At 42.3% G+C, this 18,004-nt stretch overlaps 2 protein-coding genes across 2 annotated transcripts in view; one reads left to right on the top strand and one right to left on the bottom strand.

Annotated features, from left to right (window-relative positions):
- Window positions 1–362: 362 nt before the first annotated feature.
- Window positions 363–16,609, bottom strand: LOC110530642 (kidney mitochondrial carrier protein 1). The gene is made up of 9 exons (XM_036986278.2): window positions 16,336–16,609; window positions 16,076–16,223; window positions 12,048–12,142; window positions 8,772–8,857; window positions 6,570–6,665; window positions 6,369–6,493; window positions 6,133–6,259; window positions 3,893–3,973; window positions 363–2,028 (listed from the first exon to the last, which is right to left on the bottom strand). The coding sequence occupies exons 1-9, from the start codon at window positions 16,397–16,399 to the stop codon at window positions 1,987–1,989; spliced, it is 864 nt and encodes a 287-aa protein (XP_036842173.1). The 5' UTR covers window positions 16,400–16,609; the 3' UTR covers window positions 363–1,986.
- Window positions 1,305–18,004, top strand: part of LOC110530640 (rho GTPase-activating protein 45) — a 38,469-nt gene continuing 21,769 nt past the window's right edge. Inside the window, exon 1 of the mRNA XM_090182681.1 lies at window positions 1,305–1,470. The gene's annotated coding sequence lies outside the window, so the exon portion shown is untranslated. The remainder of the gene's footprint in view (window positions 1,471–18,004) is intronic.

Here is an 18,004-nt window from a genome sequence, read left to right on the forward strand (position 1 = left end):
ATCGTAAATTAGTCACATTTCAATCCCGTTATAGCACTGAACTTCTGCAAAACGGATTGAATCAAGCCATAAACTGAATTTTCACCATATGATTTTGCATGTTCCTAGAGACTAGGTATCAATACAGGATTGGTCAATAGACTGGGACGGAGTCTATATGCTCATTACATTCCTGGTCAGATCACAAGTTCACGGTCGTTTTCATTAGCGCACTCTGAAGCCAACATTTTTGGAATGGAAAAACAAGCGTTTCTTAACGTCAGGTAGTCCATCCCCATTTTGCCCCGTTTGCTTTCGTTTCATCCTAGTGAATAGACTGGGCTTTACTCCCAGTTGAAAAAAAACAAGAGACCAGTCAGAAGTTTATGTATGCCTTGCTTTAAATCAGGATAACAGAAGTATTTATGGGGCTATGACAGTGACACATTGGAATTAAGGCTTTGGGGGCTATAAACAAACCATATACAATAACCATATTGTCACATGAACACACTCCGAGGTTCAACCTTAACTCAAGAAAAAAGAACTAGCAAGCTCACCTCCAAACGATCTAACTGATAATGGTGAAGAACAAAGTAGAAGAAATTAAGGGTAATAGAGGATTAACAGTTAGTTGACATGTACATTTGTCCTGTGTCTTGGGATCATAAAATGGCAAAACAACAACACCAGCACACAGAATGGCATTGGTAGTCAGGTGCAATGGCTAAATATACAACAGCCATCTCTGACATTCACTTCCCTGTTACTGCATAGGCCAGGTCAGACTACAGGCAGGTCTCTCTGGAAGGATAAAGGTTAAAGGATAAAGGTTAAATAGGTTGGATTGGACACCTCGACCTGAACAGGGATATAATATGGAGTCTCTGCTGCTGTGACAGAGTAAGAACTGGGGCTCCGCGTGTGTGTCAGAGATAGGGGTCCTGAAATGACGTAAGGGGCGGCGTGCCAATCAGGCTGTCCAGAGTGTATTAATAATATGAACCCAGAATAGTTCGTACACACCGTCCCCATTAACTGTGTGTAGGTCATTCATACACTGTGCCAGGTCACCCTGAAATGAAGAAAGTTTGTTCTAAGGGTGCCCACATGACTGAGTCAATACACTGAGCCAATTCACCCTGGCATGAATAACCTATGTGCCATGGTGTGTGTGATTAAGTGTGTGTGGGAGAGAGTTAGTGGTCACCTGACCTCTGATCTTAAGCTGGTTATACAACTAGCCCCATTAAAAGTCCTACCAACCCAGTTCTATAATTAGAAAATACTCTGACATATAAAATCCAAACCCACAGCCAACCATCATAACAAATATAAGCTCTCCAGTGGCTGCACAGACATCTAGGGTTTCAGAAAGTGGCCAGTCCTTGAGTAAATGGCAAAGTTAAGTCTTTTCCACAGCTTCTTTTGGCAGTTCCTCTTGCAACCAGAGAACGCACACCAAGGCATCTGAAATCCATACAATCTGAGGTAAGTAGTGACTGCTTTTAACATTATTTGAGATCCTGTACATCAGGGGTACTCCAGTACTATTTTAGAAGGTCCGGTCATATAAATTTCCTCGGTTGCAAAGGTCCGGATAAATAGGAATATATCATCGTAGTAACAAAACCCCAACTCACAACCCACATTTGTCCTTGTCTTGTGTGTTTATATGATACCAGCGGTTGAGGCTCGACAGATTCAAAACATAATAATAAATACATCATTTAGGGCCATAGTTTCAAAATTATGGTCTTTGCGTCACCTTGCTTTCTGATGGTGCAATTGACCGCAACTTTCACTTCCTCTTTCCCAACCAACCAGAGCGCCAATACGTAATCAGCCAATCAGAAAGGAGAAATGTGTCTGAGGGGGCGTGGTCAACTCCACCCAGACAAGAAGTGGGAGGCTAGACAGGATACGTCCACCCCTCTTTTGGTCCATTCTTTCCCCTCTGGCCGAGTTCTTTCCTCTTTTCCACAGCGCTACATTTCATTCTCTCCATCAGACCTCCATCTTCTTCAGCTGTTCGTAGGTAACAAAGAACTAAAGAGGAGTTAAGGACAAGGCACAGAAAGAGAGAAATAAAAAATAAAAACATCCTTCTCCGTGCAGGAGCTTTGCTAGGAACATAACACATCCCAAACAAACCACGTCCACTCCACCCTGTAGACTTCCATTCCCGTTCCTAGCTCACCTCGGTAACCCCTGGTTACCCGTTCCTAGCTCACCTCGGTGACCCCTGGTTACCCGTTCCTAGCTCCCTTCTGTGATCCCCTGGTTACCCGTTCCTAGCTCCCTTCTGTGATCCCCTGGTTACCCGTTCCTAGCTCCCTTCTGTGATCCCCTGGTTACCCGTTCCTAGCTCCCTTCTGTGATCCCCTGGTTACAGGTTCCTAGCTCCCCTGGTTACAGGTTCCTAGCTCCCCTGGTTACAGGTTCCTAGCTCCCTTCTGTGATCCCCTGGTTACCCGTTACTAGATCCCTTGGTTACAGGTTCCTAGCTCCCTTCTGTGATCCCCTGGTTACCCGTTCCTAGGTCCCCTGGTTACAGGTTCCTAGCTCCCCTGGTTACAGGTTCCTAGCTCCCCTGGTTACAGGTTCCTAGCTCCCCTGGTTACAGTTTCCTAGCTCCCTTCTGTGATCCCCTGGTTACCCGTTCATAGTTCCCCTGGTTACAGGTTCTTAGCTCCCTTCTGTGATCCCCTGGTTACCCGTTCCTAGCTTCCCTGGTTACAGGTTCTTAGCTCCCTTCTCTGATCCCCTGGTTACATGTTCCTAGCTCCCCTGGTTACAGGTTCCTAGCTCCCTTCTGTGATCCCCTGGTTACCCGTTCCTAGCTCCCCTGGTTACAGGTTCCTAGCCCCCTTCTGTGATCCCCTGGTTACCTCAATGTAATAATCACATGGCTGAGGTTTAGTTATAGCTGCTACCTCTGCCCAATCTATAGGCCCACTCTTCTAAAGGGCGGTTTATACTTGTTCTAATGCCATATCTGTAGATAATTAATTAGAATGTAACAAGTGTCGCTGTTCAAAACATTTAATTTATACTCCGATGGAATGTCTGTAGACCGTCGGTTTCCTTGTTGCATAGACATGAAAAAAGTTCATGTCTGTGCGACTGTCGCAACATCCGTTGTGGTTACTGGGCTGCTACAGCAACAAGACCAAATCCACCTGTGACAAGACGGTGCATGAGTTGTAAAATTCTCAGATGACAATTTACTTTTATTCCGTGACTTTTTGTAAATTGTAAATAATGTTGGTGGATAATGAATAAAATAATAAAAGTAGGCTATTTGGAGGTCATGCAGAGGCTATCATTTTGGGTTTATACTCGTAGATGATATCACTGAGACATCTGTCTACAGACCAACTGTAAACCAGCCTCATCATGCCACAGGGAACAGATTTCTCTCCCCCTATGGTTCTCCCTCAAATCTTATTTCCCTTTCCCTCTCTTAATGCACCAAAGGGACCCGGCCACTCTCCAAACTTAAACCCTTCCCGTTTAATTCTCTCCCCCACCCCCTTCTTCCTCCCCCTCTTCCTTACCCTCCATCTTCCTCACCACCATTCTGGCTCCTAGATCTCTCTGTTACCCTAGGTGAAACTGGATTGCTATTACAGCAGCTGTAATGTGTGTGCAACTGCATTACATAATTGCGTTAGCTGGCATTAGATTCCACCCTCTGGCGCCATTGGAATGTCCAAACTAAGGTTGGGATCAATTCCATCAAAATTCCAGTCAATTTAGGAATTGCATTCCTATAAAGAAACTCCATGACCAACTTTACAGATTGATATTAAACTGGAATGGACCTCGACTCTGGTGCAAACCGTCAGCAGTAGATAAACATACACAAATGAAAACATAAACACACTTCTGAGAGTAGGTGAAAGGATACGATGATGTTCCATGGTCCGAGACGGAGCCAGTTGGGGAAAAAGCCTTTGTAGAGTGCCATGAAGCCCTCAGACCGCGACGTCTAAAGAGACAAAACGTTACACACACACAGAGCCCTGTACCAATCATTGCCCCGCATCTATGGGCTGTATTCATAATGCCAATTCTGTTGCAAAACGCTTCTTAAAACAGAACGGGGAGGGACCTACCTGAATTTGTGCAATACATTCTGTTTTGCAGGTGTTTAGACTAATGATTACACCCCTGGTTCATATGGTGTGTCCTCATCAGGGTTTCCGTTAGGAAAATTGACTTTCAGCATTTTTATTTACCGGACATTTGAGAAATACCAATATTAGCGGAGTAACGAACAGCAAAATCACTAGTCTATGTCAATCTACTATCCCCCATAGTAGAAAAGTTCCCCTATTCTATTGGTCAGCATGTTGTTCTGTGTGAGAAATAAATAGCCTATTCCAAAACAGACTCTGGGACAGTTATGGGACAATAGATCCCAAACTTTACAACCAGTAAGGTTAGGTTAGGCTAGGTTACACCAAAAAATAAATCAATTCAAAAGCAATGAGACTGATGCAACAGATCTATTAGCTTAACATTTTGATATAATGTGAAGAAATAATCGTTTAAGCACAGCAATGCGCACAAGGCAGTAAGCTACGCGCAAATGCTGGTTCCATAATGCAATTAGCAGAGAAACCCAGGTGCCAAAAGCACACCACACATGCGAGTGGTTTCATGTGAAAGAGATAATAATAATAATAATCTTTAGAAATATGGGAGATCTAAAGATGCAACTAGCATGGGTTGCTAATATGACTAGGAATGAAGTTCGGCTATTTGACAATAAAATAAAAGTTGATTTGAAAACCAGTAGAACATGAGAGAAATAGGCTGGTTTTAATGGCATATGGAAGTCTCTATAAAATAATTTTGGCTAGGCAAGACAGGCCTCATAATAAATAAGATACAAACTAATGAAAATAGACATGAACCCAGAGCTCTATGTAACAAAATATGTTGCTGTTCATCCAGGAATTTTGGGAGCACGGTGCGAATAGGAAAATAAATCTCCCAGATAATAACTGTTGTAATAAGGATTCGCTTTGTTTCTGAGTGCCCTAGAGAAAAAGTGAGTGCAGAGTCAATAGCTTAAAGGCTGCACCACTACTACAGCAAAAATGGCTTGCTTCTAGCCCACCAGGTCAAATGTTCTGATCCATATTACCGGAGCAACATTTTTATCTTCCTATAGCAGATCACATTTCCCATTCATAAACCATGTTTTGGGCCTTTATAAAACTATTTGCGGGCCGTTAACATGACTTTAAAAAGTGTAAACAAATGGTTCCATCATTGGCTAGCTAGCTAACAACCGAGTAACTTTACCAGTATATCCAAACATATGGGGATACAGAAAGGAAAAGGGATAGCTTCTTCAGGAGATCAATCATAGCATTGAATGAACGCACATCGTCATCACAAACCTGACGTTTTTAAAGAGACAGAGTATAATTATCTATGTAATGCATCTCATTAGGGAAATAGGTTTTTATATTGTGTAAAAACACTAATATTCCACAAATAACTTTCTAATTTCAATGACATGGAGTCATAACAACTTAGCTTTAACAATAAATTCATGTCTTTACAGTGTTACATATTAGTTTCTAGTGCACAACATATGCCTCAAAAGTAGACAGTCAGAATGCATATATATGCCCAACACAATCAAAATATTTTCTGGTGCTCTGAACTTTAAGTTGCACTGAAAAATGTACATTTAGGGCCCTATACGCACCAATTTAATTCCACTAAAATAGGCAGATTAACGTATAGACCGCTTTTTTAAATTTAACTAGGCAAATCAGTTAATAACAAATTCTTATTTACAATGACGGCCTAACCTGGACGACACTGGGCCAATTGTGCGCCGCCCTATTGGGACTCCTGTTCACGGCCGGTTGTGAGACAGCCCGGGATTGAACCAGGGTCTGTAGTGATACCTCTAGCACTGAGATGCAGTGCCTTAGACCGCTGCGATAAGCATAACCATTCAAATGTATTTCCATCGACTGATATTTCCAGACTAAAAGCATTATTTTATAATGGGATTCCACCCCCCCCCTTCTCCTGGACAATTAGTCAATGCTAATTTATTTGATCTTTGGGCCAAAAAGCCAGCCATAACCGGCTAACAGAAACCCTGGTGTGCCTACCTACCTGAAGTAAGCAGTCCAGTGTTCCCTGGTAGGTGACAGCTCCGTATGTCTGGTTCATCATGCGTGTGCGGACCACGTCTATGGGGTTAGAGGCCAGAGCCCCCGCCAGACCACACGCAAAACTGGACCTGGGAACCAGAGGGAAAGGGTCAGAAGTTCCCTAGTCTTACGCAGCCATTTGTTGCTCTCTTGTGGAGAGTTAACGGAGTGGTGGTGAGCATTGATGATGTCACTCACAAGAAGTGTGTGTAAATGTTGTCACCCATGTGACAATCCAGAATCAGGTGTTTCTTTGCGAGGTCATAGGCAGGAAGCTCCACCCCCACTACGATGGCTGCTCTCTGCGCTGTCAGAGAGACACCCTGAGAGAGCGAGAGAGAGTGAGGGGGGTTAAAAGTGTGTGTGTGTGTGAGAAACTGTGTGTGTCCATACATCTACCTTCCACAGCCCCCTGGTTCCTTCCTGTTGGTAGATGTTGATGAAGTTTCCCATCATGCTTCCCTGGATCACATTGCCCTGAGCCTGCATACGGATCTGGGAAAACCAAGAAGGAAAAACTGTTAGGATAAAGGTCATCTCAAATTAACAGAAAACCAGTATGCAGATGACAGGAGAGACTAGTGAAAGTTATCAGCAGTGGATGACAATTTAACATGGCCTTAGGCGATCTGCCACAAAGAGCTTAGGGGGAAACACTGCTGAGGTGTGTGTAGCGCCACAATGTTAAGGTGCCAAGGGTTCACCAGCTGTCCTCATTCGCATTCTGACCCACTGTGTTCTGCATTCTGGCCTACTTAAAGCCTTGCCAATGCTCTTAAGACCAAACAAATGATAACAATAACAATGTTAATGTGTTGAATGCAGATCAGTCTCATCCAACTTAAAGGGAAATATAAACCTGCCTGCATAGCTGGTTGAGTGGCTTGTGTATGTCCAGAGGGTTATTTAAGTGTGTGAATAGAGCTAAGCACTTGACCAACGACCCCCCCCCCACACACACACACAGCGCAAAAGGGAACACACTACCTTTGAAAACACACTGTTCTAACTTTCAGCCAACCCAATTAAATCCTAAAAACACACATACGCCCACATGATATGGCTATTTCTGGTGGGCAAGAGTCTAGAAATATCTCAGTGACCCCCCCCCCCCCCCCCCCCATACACACTTCAACCCCCACCTCCCCCCCAGACACAACCCTGTACCCATAGAATTAATGTAGGAACCTTATTTAGAAACTACAAGTACTTTCACCCCCTCAAATCCATTAAAACCTCTTAAGGATCTGACCCTTTTTTCATTTTCCGCTTAAAATTACATTTAAATGATATCGTTTGAAAGAAAACACTTTGAAGTCTGAAAATGTTAAATGAATGTAGGAGAAAATAACACATTAGATCTGTTAAAAGATCAAGTAAAAAAACATGAGTTTTTTTTTGTACCATCTTTGAAATGCAAGAGAAAGTATTTGTACAAGCACTTGGGAGTATGGCTAGACGGTACACTGTCCTTCTCTTGGTACATATCAAAGCTGCAGGCTAAAGTTAAATCGTAATCACTCCTCATTCACCCCAGCTGCCAAACTAACCCTGATTCAGATGACCATCCTACCCATGCTAGAATACAAAGACATTTATAGATCGGCAGATAAGGGTGCTATCGAGCAGCTAGATGTTCTTTACCAGTCGGCCATCAGATTTGCCACCAATGCTCCTTAATGGACACATCACCACACTCTATACTCCTCTGTAAAACTGGTCATCTCTGTATACCTGTCGCAAGACTCACTGGTTGATGCTTATTTATAAAACCCTCTTAGGCCTCACTCCCCCCTATCTGAGATATCTACTGCAGCTGCTACCGTGTTGTGTCGCTAACATGCTGTGTTGTCGTCTTCGGTCTCTATGTAATGTTGTCTCTTGTCGTGGTTTTTTTTGTTCTATAATTTATATTTAAAAATATATATTTTTAATCCCAGCCCCCATCCCCTTTTGTAAATAAGAGTTTGTTCTTAACTGACTTTCCTAGTTAAATAAAAAGTTAAATAAATAAAATAAATGTATTATTCCAGCCCAGGCACAATTTAGATTTTGGCCACTAGATGTCAGTGTGTGTGCGCAAAATTTTAGACTGATCCAATGAACCAATGGATAACTGTTCAAAATGTTGTATCAAGACTGCCCAAATGTGCCTAATTGGTTAATTAATACATTTTCAAGTTCATAACTGTGCACCCTGCTCAAACAATAGAATGGCATCATTTCCCTGTAATACCTACTGTAAATTGGACATTGCCGTTAGATTAACACGAATTGAAGCTTTCTACCCATATCAGATATGTCTATGTCCCGAGATGTTTTTTTGTTACTTACAACCTCATGCTAATCACATTAGCCTATGTTAGCTCAACCATCCCACGGGAGGGGGAACACCGATCCCGTATTAATGTATAAAACCCCTAGCATTCAGGCTGAGCTGGATTAGGCAGGCCCAGAGAGGATCACTGCTTATGCTCCGAGACAAAGAAACATAGCCAAAACGCTGTATTTTGTTGAGATCAAGCCTGCCGGTCTCTGTTGGCTTCTAATACCCAGGAAACTACTGACAACGTTTACAAATGTGTGTGTGTGTCTCATTACCTTCAGTACGTCCGTTGGGTTGGCGATGGACGAGGAGATGACTCCAGACAGAACACCACACAGGACGTTGGTCAACAACGTCTCATCTGAGAAAGAGAGGAGAAATTCAATTCAGGCTAGTCTTTGTATATTGAATTATAGTTCCTCTAAGTCTCACCCGCGCACACACTACCTCTATGATGTGTGTGTCCGTGTTACAATAGCGTATAATGGAGATATTATTCTCAGCAGAAACTGGGTCACACACATTAACTTGACCTACAACCTTCACACAGCTTGGGGTAGGTACGCTCGTAGCATGTTCTGGGTCTAGCACATAAGGAGCTTTGCTGTCCTGTGGAATATATGCCCCAGAAGGCATCTCATAGCTCCTACCTAGTCTTCTTTTCTCATACCTAGTCTTAGGGCTGGGAAATACATTTTAATAAATCAAATTCATTTGATATATGCTTTTTCAAACAGAACATTGTGTTCATAACAAATCAACTGTTCAACCTTGTTAGTTAGCAAATAGATTGAAGTTTGCTAAACCTGAAATACAGTATAAAGATTAGATGGCTAATCACTAGCACGTGGCCTTGAGAGATTAATGAGACGTGTTCATTTTCTATAGCCTAATACAAGAAGTTAGTTATTATTAGTGGATATCCATTATGCCTGGGTAGGGCATTTTCATAGACTTGAAAGCCAGATCAGCGATTAGTGTGTGTGTCCCCAAAAAATGGAGGTTAAACTGTTTTCATAAAATAATTATAAGGTCTTATGGCTATGTAAGGCTTATATTTATCGTAGGTATAACTTCACATGCCCGGAATTCATTAGATTATTGCTGTTTGAAATGCAGTTTGACCTTTAAATTGTACAACTCTTATTTACATCGATATATCTACAGTGGGGCAAAAAAGTATTTAGTCAGCCACCAATTGTGCATGTTCTCCCACTTAAAAAGATGAGAGGCCTGTAATTTTCATTATAGGTACACTTCAACTATGACAGACAAAATTAGAATAAAAAAATCCAGAAAAATCACATTGTAGGATTTTTTATTAATTTATTTGCAAATTATGGTGGAAAATAAGTATTTGGTCACCTACAAACAAGCAAGATTTCTGTTTCTCACAGATCTGTAACAACTTCTTTAAGAGGCTCCTCTGTCCTCCACTCGTTACCTGTATTAATGGCACCTGTTATCAGTAAAAGACAACTGTCCACAACCTCAAATACTCACACTCCAAACTCCACTATGGCCAAGACCAAAGAGCTGTCAAAGGACACCAGAAACAAAATTGTAGACCTGCACCAGGCTGCGAAGACTGAATCTGCAATAGGTAAGCAGCTTGGTTTGAAGAAATCAACTGTGGGAGCAATTATTAGGAAATGGAAGACATACAAGACAACTGATAATCTCCCTCGATCTGGGGTTCCACGCAAGATCTCACCCCGTGGGGTCAAAATGATCACAAGAACGGTGAGCAAAAATCCCAGAACCACACGGGGGGACCTAGTGAATGACCTGCAGAGAGCTGAGACCAAAGTAACAAAGTCTACCATCAGTAACACACTACGCCGCAAGGGACTCAAATCCTGCAGTGCCAGACGTGTCCCCCTGCTTAAGCCAGTACATGTCCAGGCCCGTCTGAAGTTTGCTAGAGAGCATTTGGATGATCCAGAAGATTGGGAGAATGTCATATGGTCAGATGAAACCAAAATATAACTTTTTGGTAAAAACTCAACTCGTCATGTTTGGAGGACAAAGAATGCTGAGTTGCATCCAAAGAACACCATACCTACTGTGAAGCATGGGGGTGGAAATATCATGCTTTGGGGTTGTTTTTCTGCAAAGGGACCAGGACGACTGATCCGTGTAAAGGAAAGAATGAATGGGGCCATGTATCGTGAGATTTTGAGTGAAAACCTCCTTCCATCAGCAAGGGCATTGAAGATGAAACGTGGCTGGGTCTTTCAGCATGACAATGATCCCTAACACACCGCCCGGGCAATGAAGGAGTGGTTTCGTAAGAAGCATTTCAAGGTCCTGGAGTGGCCTAGCCAGTCTCCAGATCTCAACCCCATAGAAAATCTTTGGAGGGAGTTGAAAGTCCGTGTTGCCCAGCAACAGCCCCGAAACACCACTGCTCTAGAGGATATCTGCATGGAGGAATGGGCCAAAATACCAGCAACAGTGTGTGAAAACCTTGTGAAGACTTCTGTTTGACCTCTGTCATTGCCAACAAAGGGTATATAACAAAGTATTGAGATAAACCAAATACTTATTTTCCACCATAATTTGCAAATAAATTCATTAAAAATCATACAATGTGATTTTCTGGATTTTATTTCCTCATTTTGTCTGTCATAGTTGAAGTGTACCTATGAGGAAAATTACAGGCCTCTCATCTTTTTAAGTGGGAGAACTTGCACAATTGTTGGCTGACTAAATACTTTTTTGCCCCACTGTATACACACTTTATAGCTATAGCATGTGCACATCGCAATGAACAGTGACTGGGAGATATATACATACATACACACTGTACCAGCCAAAAGTTTGGAAACACCTACCCATTCATTTTTACTATTTTTACATTGTAGAATAATCGTGAAGACATCAAAACGATGAAATAACACATATGGAATCATGTAGTTACCAGAAAAGTTACATCAAATAGAATTTTATATTCTTCAAATATGTAACTTCTCAGCACGTGGGAACTCCTTAAAGACGGTTGGAAAAGCATTCCACGTGAAGCTGGTTGAGAGAAGGCCAAGAGTGTGCAAAGCTGTCATCAAGGCAATGGGTGGCTACATTGAAGAATCTAAAATATATTTTGATTTGTTGAACCCTTTTTTGGCTACTGCATGATTCCATGTGTTATTTCATAGTTTTGATGTTTCCACTATTATTCTACAATGTAGAAAATAGTAAAAATAAAGAAAACACATTGAATGAGCAGGTGTGTCCAACCTTTTGACTGGTACTGTATGTTAAGTTTCCCTAGATTTCTGTTGTTAGTGAGTCTGCGCAAGAATCTCACTTTGATGGACCTGGCCTGAGTGTAATGGCAGCGATGTACTGTGTTAGGTAACGTTGTTAAACTGGAACCTAGTCGTTGTGTCATTTTGAGTTAACACTGTGTGTGAGATATAGATGTAGATATATCCAAGTCAGTGTTCATTGCAATGCACACAAACCCTACAGACAGATTTAGGACACATGTAACAAGGTGAATAAATAGCTATGAGATCTAAAACCCTGATGTGTGTGCGTTCTCTTACCTTCTGGCCTGTCCACCAGTAGTCTTTTGAAGCTCTGGTATGTGCCAATCTTTATGGTCCCATAGGATGCCTGGCGCAACATTGCAGGGGCGAGACTGCAACACAGAAACACACAACGCGTGAGTATGACGTAAATAAAACAGGCTTAACAGTTACAATCAAAGGAGGACTTCCACTTATTGCTGCAGTTTTCAAACTAGGGGTCGTGACCCCATGTGGGGTCTCCTAATATGAAAATGTGTATGTACCAGTCAAAAGTTGACACACCCACTCATTCCAGGATTTTTCTTTATTTTGAATAATAGTGAAAACATCAAAACTATGAAATAACACATATGGAATCATGTAGTAACCAAACAAGTGTTAAATAAATCAAAATATATTTTATATTTGAGATTCTTCAAAGTAGCCTCCCTTTGCCTTGACAGCTTTGCACACTCTTGGCCTTCTCTCAACTAGCTTCACCTGGAATGCTTTTCCAACAGACTTGAAGAAGGAGTTCCCACATATGCTGAGCAGTTATTTTTGAAGAATATACAATTATTTTTGATTGAACTTTTCTGGTAAATACATGATTCCATACATGCTTTTCCTTTACTCTGCGGTCTGACTCATCCCAAACCATCTCAATTGGGTTTATGTCCAGTGATTGTGGAGGCCAGGTCATCTTGATGTAACGGCACAGGGGATGTTCAGTTTGCTGCGTGGCTATATTGACTTAAAACCAATTCCATTGGATCGAATGGTGGAGGCTTTTTGCACAGATGGGGCTCCATCTATGGCGGGATGGCCTCTGCACTCTAGTTATGAATGCGTCTCTCTCTGCCATATGGACACATTGTATGTTACAATTTGCCGGCAACTGCCGGCAAAGGAGCGGAGCACAGAACTCCGAGCTATACTGCAGCAGGTAACTAAGACTAAACTACATCAAACCACATTCCCTGCACACACACCTGTTCACAAAACTAAGTGGAGATATAGAATCAGAGCAGGACAATGTTCCATTTCACTCTGAGGCGATGTATTTGAAATATTTTCTCATGTTCAGAGAGGAACTGTTCACAATAAATGTAAAAAAATAAATGTTCAAAAGTTGACTTTCTGTGTAATGAAAATACATTTGTCTCCTTGCATATGTAACATACATGTTTGGGAAACTGAACGTAAGCACACAGGGGAAATACTAAAACATTCTACAGATGAGTGACCGAATCAATGGATTCAGAGGAAAGAATTCTTATTGGAGAGTCTTTCAAAAGCGAACCATGCCCCCTTCCCTCAACTGTGCATGTTTCAAACAGAAAACAGCATCAGTAAGTGTCATACAAACACACACATAATGACTGCTCACCTCCAACGCTTAGAAGAGCATATTGGGACCTACTTCCCAATCCGTTTTATTTTGATCCTGATCTGTTGATTGAGCTGTCATGTGACCAAATGCATTCACAGGTCACTAAGGAGGACTTTTGGTTCTGACTCAAAGGGAATACCAAAGATCTTTATAACTAAACCAAGATAAACCACAGCCCGTCATTTCGAATGGGAACAAATTAGTCAGTGAACAGAACAAGCAAGGAGGTGGGCAGTGCCAGCACGAGCTAGCGCAATCCTATTGGCACACCCATTTGCATATTTCCTTTTAGGGAACGCCTACTCTGAAGTGCACGTGTGCAATAACTCAATATACATTTGCACTCCTAAACACAATTTAAAAAAAACCTTTGGCAGAAAGTAAAGTCTACAAAAATTGCCACTATGTTCGTAAAATATTATAGGTTTGGAACAGAAAATTGTACTGAGACCAAATGTTTCACCAATGAGAAATATAGCAGAATGTTGGCTAAAATCCATGTCGTTCATATTTGGAAGTGAGTGGAAACACCAAGCAGCTGCTTCACATTTATACAACCAGTGAAATATCTGCCTCATATATTTCCACAGGTGAAACAGTTGCCATCTCCCTCTGAGCATTATAACTGCATTTAAGACAACTGGGAACCTGTAAAAAATTAGCTCCAACTGGGAAACATCTTTTAACCGGTCAGGCAACTTGGAATTCCAACGCAGGAACCTTTCTAGAGCTCTGACTTTCCGACCTGAAAGGTCACGGAACCCGGTAGCGGGCTGAAATTCCACAACATACGGTGATTGCTACATAATTAGTCATATTTAACAGTCATGAAAATACAAGTGTCTCACATGTATCGAAAGCCTAGAATCTTGCTAATACAACTGCGTTGTCAGATTTAAAAAGTATTTACTGGGAAAGAATATGATGCGATTATCTGAGTATAGAGCCCCATAAACAACAATTTCAACCAGCACAGGCGTAACAAAATCACGTTGCATTAAAATAAATAGTTTACCTTTGACGATCTTCCTGTTTGCAATCCCAATGCTCATTATTACACAACGAAAGGTATTTTGTTTGATCAAATCCGTTTTTATAGCCTAACACTAAACATTTTGTGAACCGCTTGTGTAGTGAATTCCGTCTCATTCCATTTTCTACGACACATTCCAGGTAAATAACCCACACAGAACGTGACTTTTACAGTCATGTTTGGTTTCATTGCAATCAACTAGTTTGTAACACAACCAAACCTGATGGGCCATTTCGCGGGACGTATTGACTGGCAGATACCGATTTGAAGACAAGTAATGAAATCACTGTGCACCAATGATATGACCACTGTTTCGTTGATTGACTGTATTTTAACCCAATGACCACTGATCGTCTTGAAATCTAGCTGGGTAGATAGCCAATGAGCTGAGGTAAATGGCAGTATGCAATGGTTGGGTGTTGGAAGACCAACCCATGTCGTAAACTCCGGCGTAAAGAGAGTCATTCGCTATTGAAGTTTTATTGCGGAAGGAGCTACGCATTTTAGGCACAGCGTTGTTTTGGTAAACGCGCAGATTCAGCTGTTTATATATATCAATCAGTGTGGCGACTAAGTCAGGGAAAGCTAAATCTAAGTCTAGATATACAGATGTACACACAATTTTAGAAGAAATTGATCGGAAAAGTGAGACAGTGTTGTAGGACGATTCATTTAGCGATTCCCAAGTGGAGGAATATTTTTTGAACGGAGAGGACACCGTTGTAGCCACTGTGTATAATCTGTAACGTGCCTGCAGAAGAGGAACAATGTCACCGTTTTGCCCTAGGACCATGCGTCAGGACTACCTGGCATGATGACTCCTTGCTGTCCCCAGTCCACCTGGCCTTGCTGCTGTTCCAGTTTCAACTGTTCTGCCTGCGGCTATGGAACCCTAAACTGTTCATATTTACTCTTGAGGTGCTGTCCTGTTGCATCCTCTACAACTACTGTGATTATTATTATTTGACCCTGCTGGTCATCTATGAACGTTTGAAAATCTCAGCCATGTTCTGTTATAATCGCCACCCGGCACAGCCAGAAGAGGACTGGCCACCCCTCATAGCCTGGTTCCTCTCTAGGTTTCTTCCTAGGTTTTGGCCTTTCTAGGGAGTTTTTCCTAGCCACTGTGCTTCTACACCTGCATTGCTTGCGGTTTGGGGTTTTAGGCTGTGTTTCTGTACAGCACTTTGAGATATTAGCTGATGTACGAAGGGCTATATAAATAAATTTGATTTGATAGAGGACTGAGGGTCTTCCAAATATTGAAAGTGTGTAAATAGTTACCCATGTTATTTTGTAAATGTATATATTTTTTTCTCCATTTTTTGGGGGGGGGGGGCACAAAATGAGGGCACAAGTACTGTTGCCCTCATTTTTCACTGAAATTGTCCCCATCATCCTATCTGAATGTTTGTTTTATCTTGTTCATTTTAAAGATACAACAATAAAAAATTGATTTTTTTCATTGTATTATCTAAACCAGATATAGTGTGTTATATTCTCCTACCTATTTCAATGGTGAATCTGAATTGAACATGCATTTTATTCTAGAACTAGGCTTAATCTGTGCTAATTGTGCAAAACGCAGAAAAGGACTAAAATAAAAATGGAATCATCATAAGACTGGTCAACACTCACCCTGAATAAAGTGCACTTATTCCCTCCTCTCTGCATATTCTGCCGATGGCGTGCAACATTCCCCGGTATCGAATCTCTCTGTACTTGCTGTCGCCCACTTGGCCTTGAACTTGCAGCCGCGTCTTGGTCAAATCTATAGGAAATGTACCTACACAACGGATAGAAAGACATCAATTGAGAAACAATGACAGTAAATTAATGTTAGTCCACCTCACACACCTATGTGTAGTAAAATGTAAAAAAAAAAAAAAAAAAATCACCGCATTCTGCAGTGACGGATGCCAGACCGCCGAAAACGAAAGGTTTCCAGTTGAAGTTGGACATTTGGATACACGCTGTAGTTATTCCGGTAGACAGAAAGTATACCGGTGTGTGGTGGTTGCAATATCTGTGGCAAGCACACTATTAGTGACAGCCGGAGAGACTAACGAATAAACCGGTAAAAAGGTTGCTGTCGCACACTTATTCAGTTCCCTCTCTCATTTCAGTAGTGTAGCACATTGCGTCGCCACTCCCACCTGCTCTTTCTATAACTCCTCCCACAGCTGTTGCCATAGCAGCAGTGGATCAGGGTTGCGCGCGCCGCCACGATCACAGTTTGCTCACTGATCCAGATACAGTTTTAGTTTTTGTTGTTGCTGCTTTAAGAATAATATCCTGCAATTATACACATTTTGCCACGAGGCAGAGAGAAAACGTGTAAGAGCTGTTTGTAATGACTGCCTGAAATGTCAGCCTGTTTGGGTATGAGTTTTAGCCTGCCTAGTGACGTCACCAGGTGGTAAATGAGTAAATAGACCAATAAGAAAGTTCAACTAGGTCCTACACTTACCAAATAAACAGTTGATAAGGCTGTGATAAACACTCATCTGAAATTAAAGTAGCTAAAAGCAACACAAGAAAAATATAATAATAAAAGGCATATAGTGTTTGTTTGATCCTCTCTTTTTTAGGACAGAGTGACTGGCTCCCCCTACTGCTAGCAACAGGATTTAAGGTGCTGCCTAAAAAAGTTGTGCAGGCACAGCCCTCACTCCATTAGAGTAGAGTTTCACTAAACTCGGTCCAGGTACCCCTCCCCTTGATTCAAATCCCCCAAGTGGTGAGGGTAGGTAACAACATCTCCACCCCGCTGATCCTCAACACTGTGGCCCAACAAGGGTGCGTTCTGAGCCCTCTCCTGTACTCCCTGTTCACCCATGACTGCGTGGCCATGCACGCCTCCAACTCAATCATCAAGTGGTAGGCTTGATTACCAACAACGACGAGACGACCTACAGGGAGGAGGTGAGGGCCCTCAGAGTGTTGTGTCAGGAAAATAACCTCACACTCAACTCCAACAAAACAAAGGAGATGATCGTGGACTTCAGGAAACAGCAGAGGGAGCACCCCCCTATCCACATCGACGGGACAGTAGTGGAGAGGGTAGTAAGTTTTAAGTTCCTCGATGTACACATCACGGACAAACTGAATTGGTCCACCCAGACAGCACCCCACAGACAGCGGGGTGAAGAAGGCGCAGCCACGCCTCTTGAACCTCAGGAGGCTGAAGAAATGTTGCTTGTCACCAAAAGCACTCAAACTTTTACAGATGCACAATTGAGAGCATCCTGTCGGGCTGTATCACCGCCTGGTACGGCAACTGCTCCGCCCACAACCGTAAGGCTCTCCAGAGGGTAGTGAGGTCTGCACAACACATCACCGGGGGCAAACTACCTGCCCTCCAGGACACCTACACCACCCGATGTCACAGGAAGGCCATAAAGATCATCAAGGACAACAACCACCCGAGCCACTGCCTGTTCACCCCGCTATCATCCAGAAGGCGAGGTCAGTACAGGTGCATCAAAGCAGGAACCAAGAGACTGAAAAACAGCTTCTATCTCAAGGCCATCAGACTGTTAAACAGCCACCACTAACATTGAGTGG

The sequence above is a fragment of the Oncorhynchus mykiss genome, chromosome 8 (genome assembly GCF_057628025.1).
Source record: "Oncorhynchus mykiss isolate SJ-2025 chromosome 8, ASM5762802v1, whole genome shotgun sequence".
Classification (NCBI taxonomy): Eukaryota; Metazoa; Chordata; class Actinopteri; order Salmoniformes; family Salmonidae; genus Oncorhynchus; species Oncorhynchus mykiss.

What these genes read in the sequence shown, in the direction of transcription:
- LOC110530642 (XM_036986278.2), bottom strand. Translation starts at nt 16,399, where the DNA reads ATGTCCAACTTCAACTGGAAACCTTTCGTTTTCGGCGGTCTGGCATCC. An exon ending in ATCCGTCACTGCAGAATGCG is followed by an intron (nt 16,224 to 16,335) that starts GTGATTTTTTTT and finishes TCCGTTGTGTAG; the next exon opens with GTACATTTCCTATAGATTTG. An exon ending in ATAAGTGCACTTTATTCAGG is followed by an intron (nt 12,143 to 16,075) that starts GTGAGTGTTGAC and finishes TCTGTGTTGCAG; the next exon opens with TCTCGCCCCTGCAATGTTGC.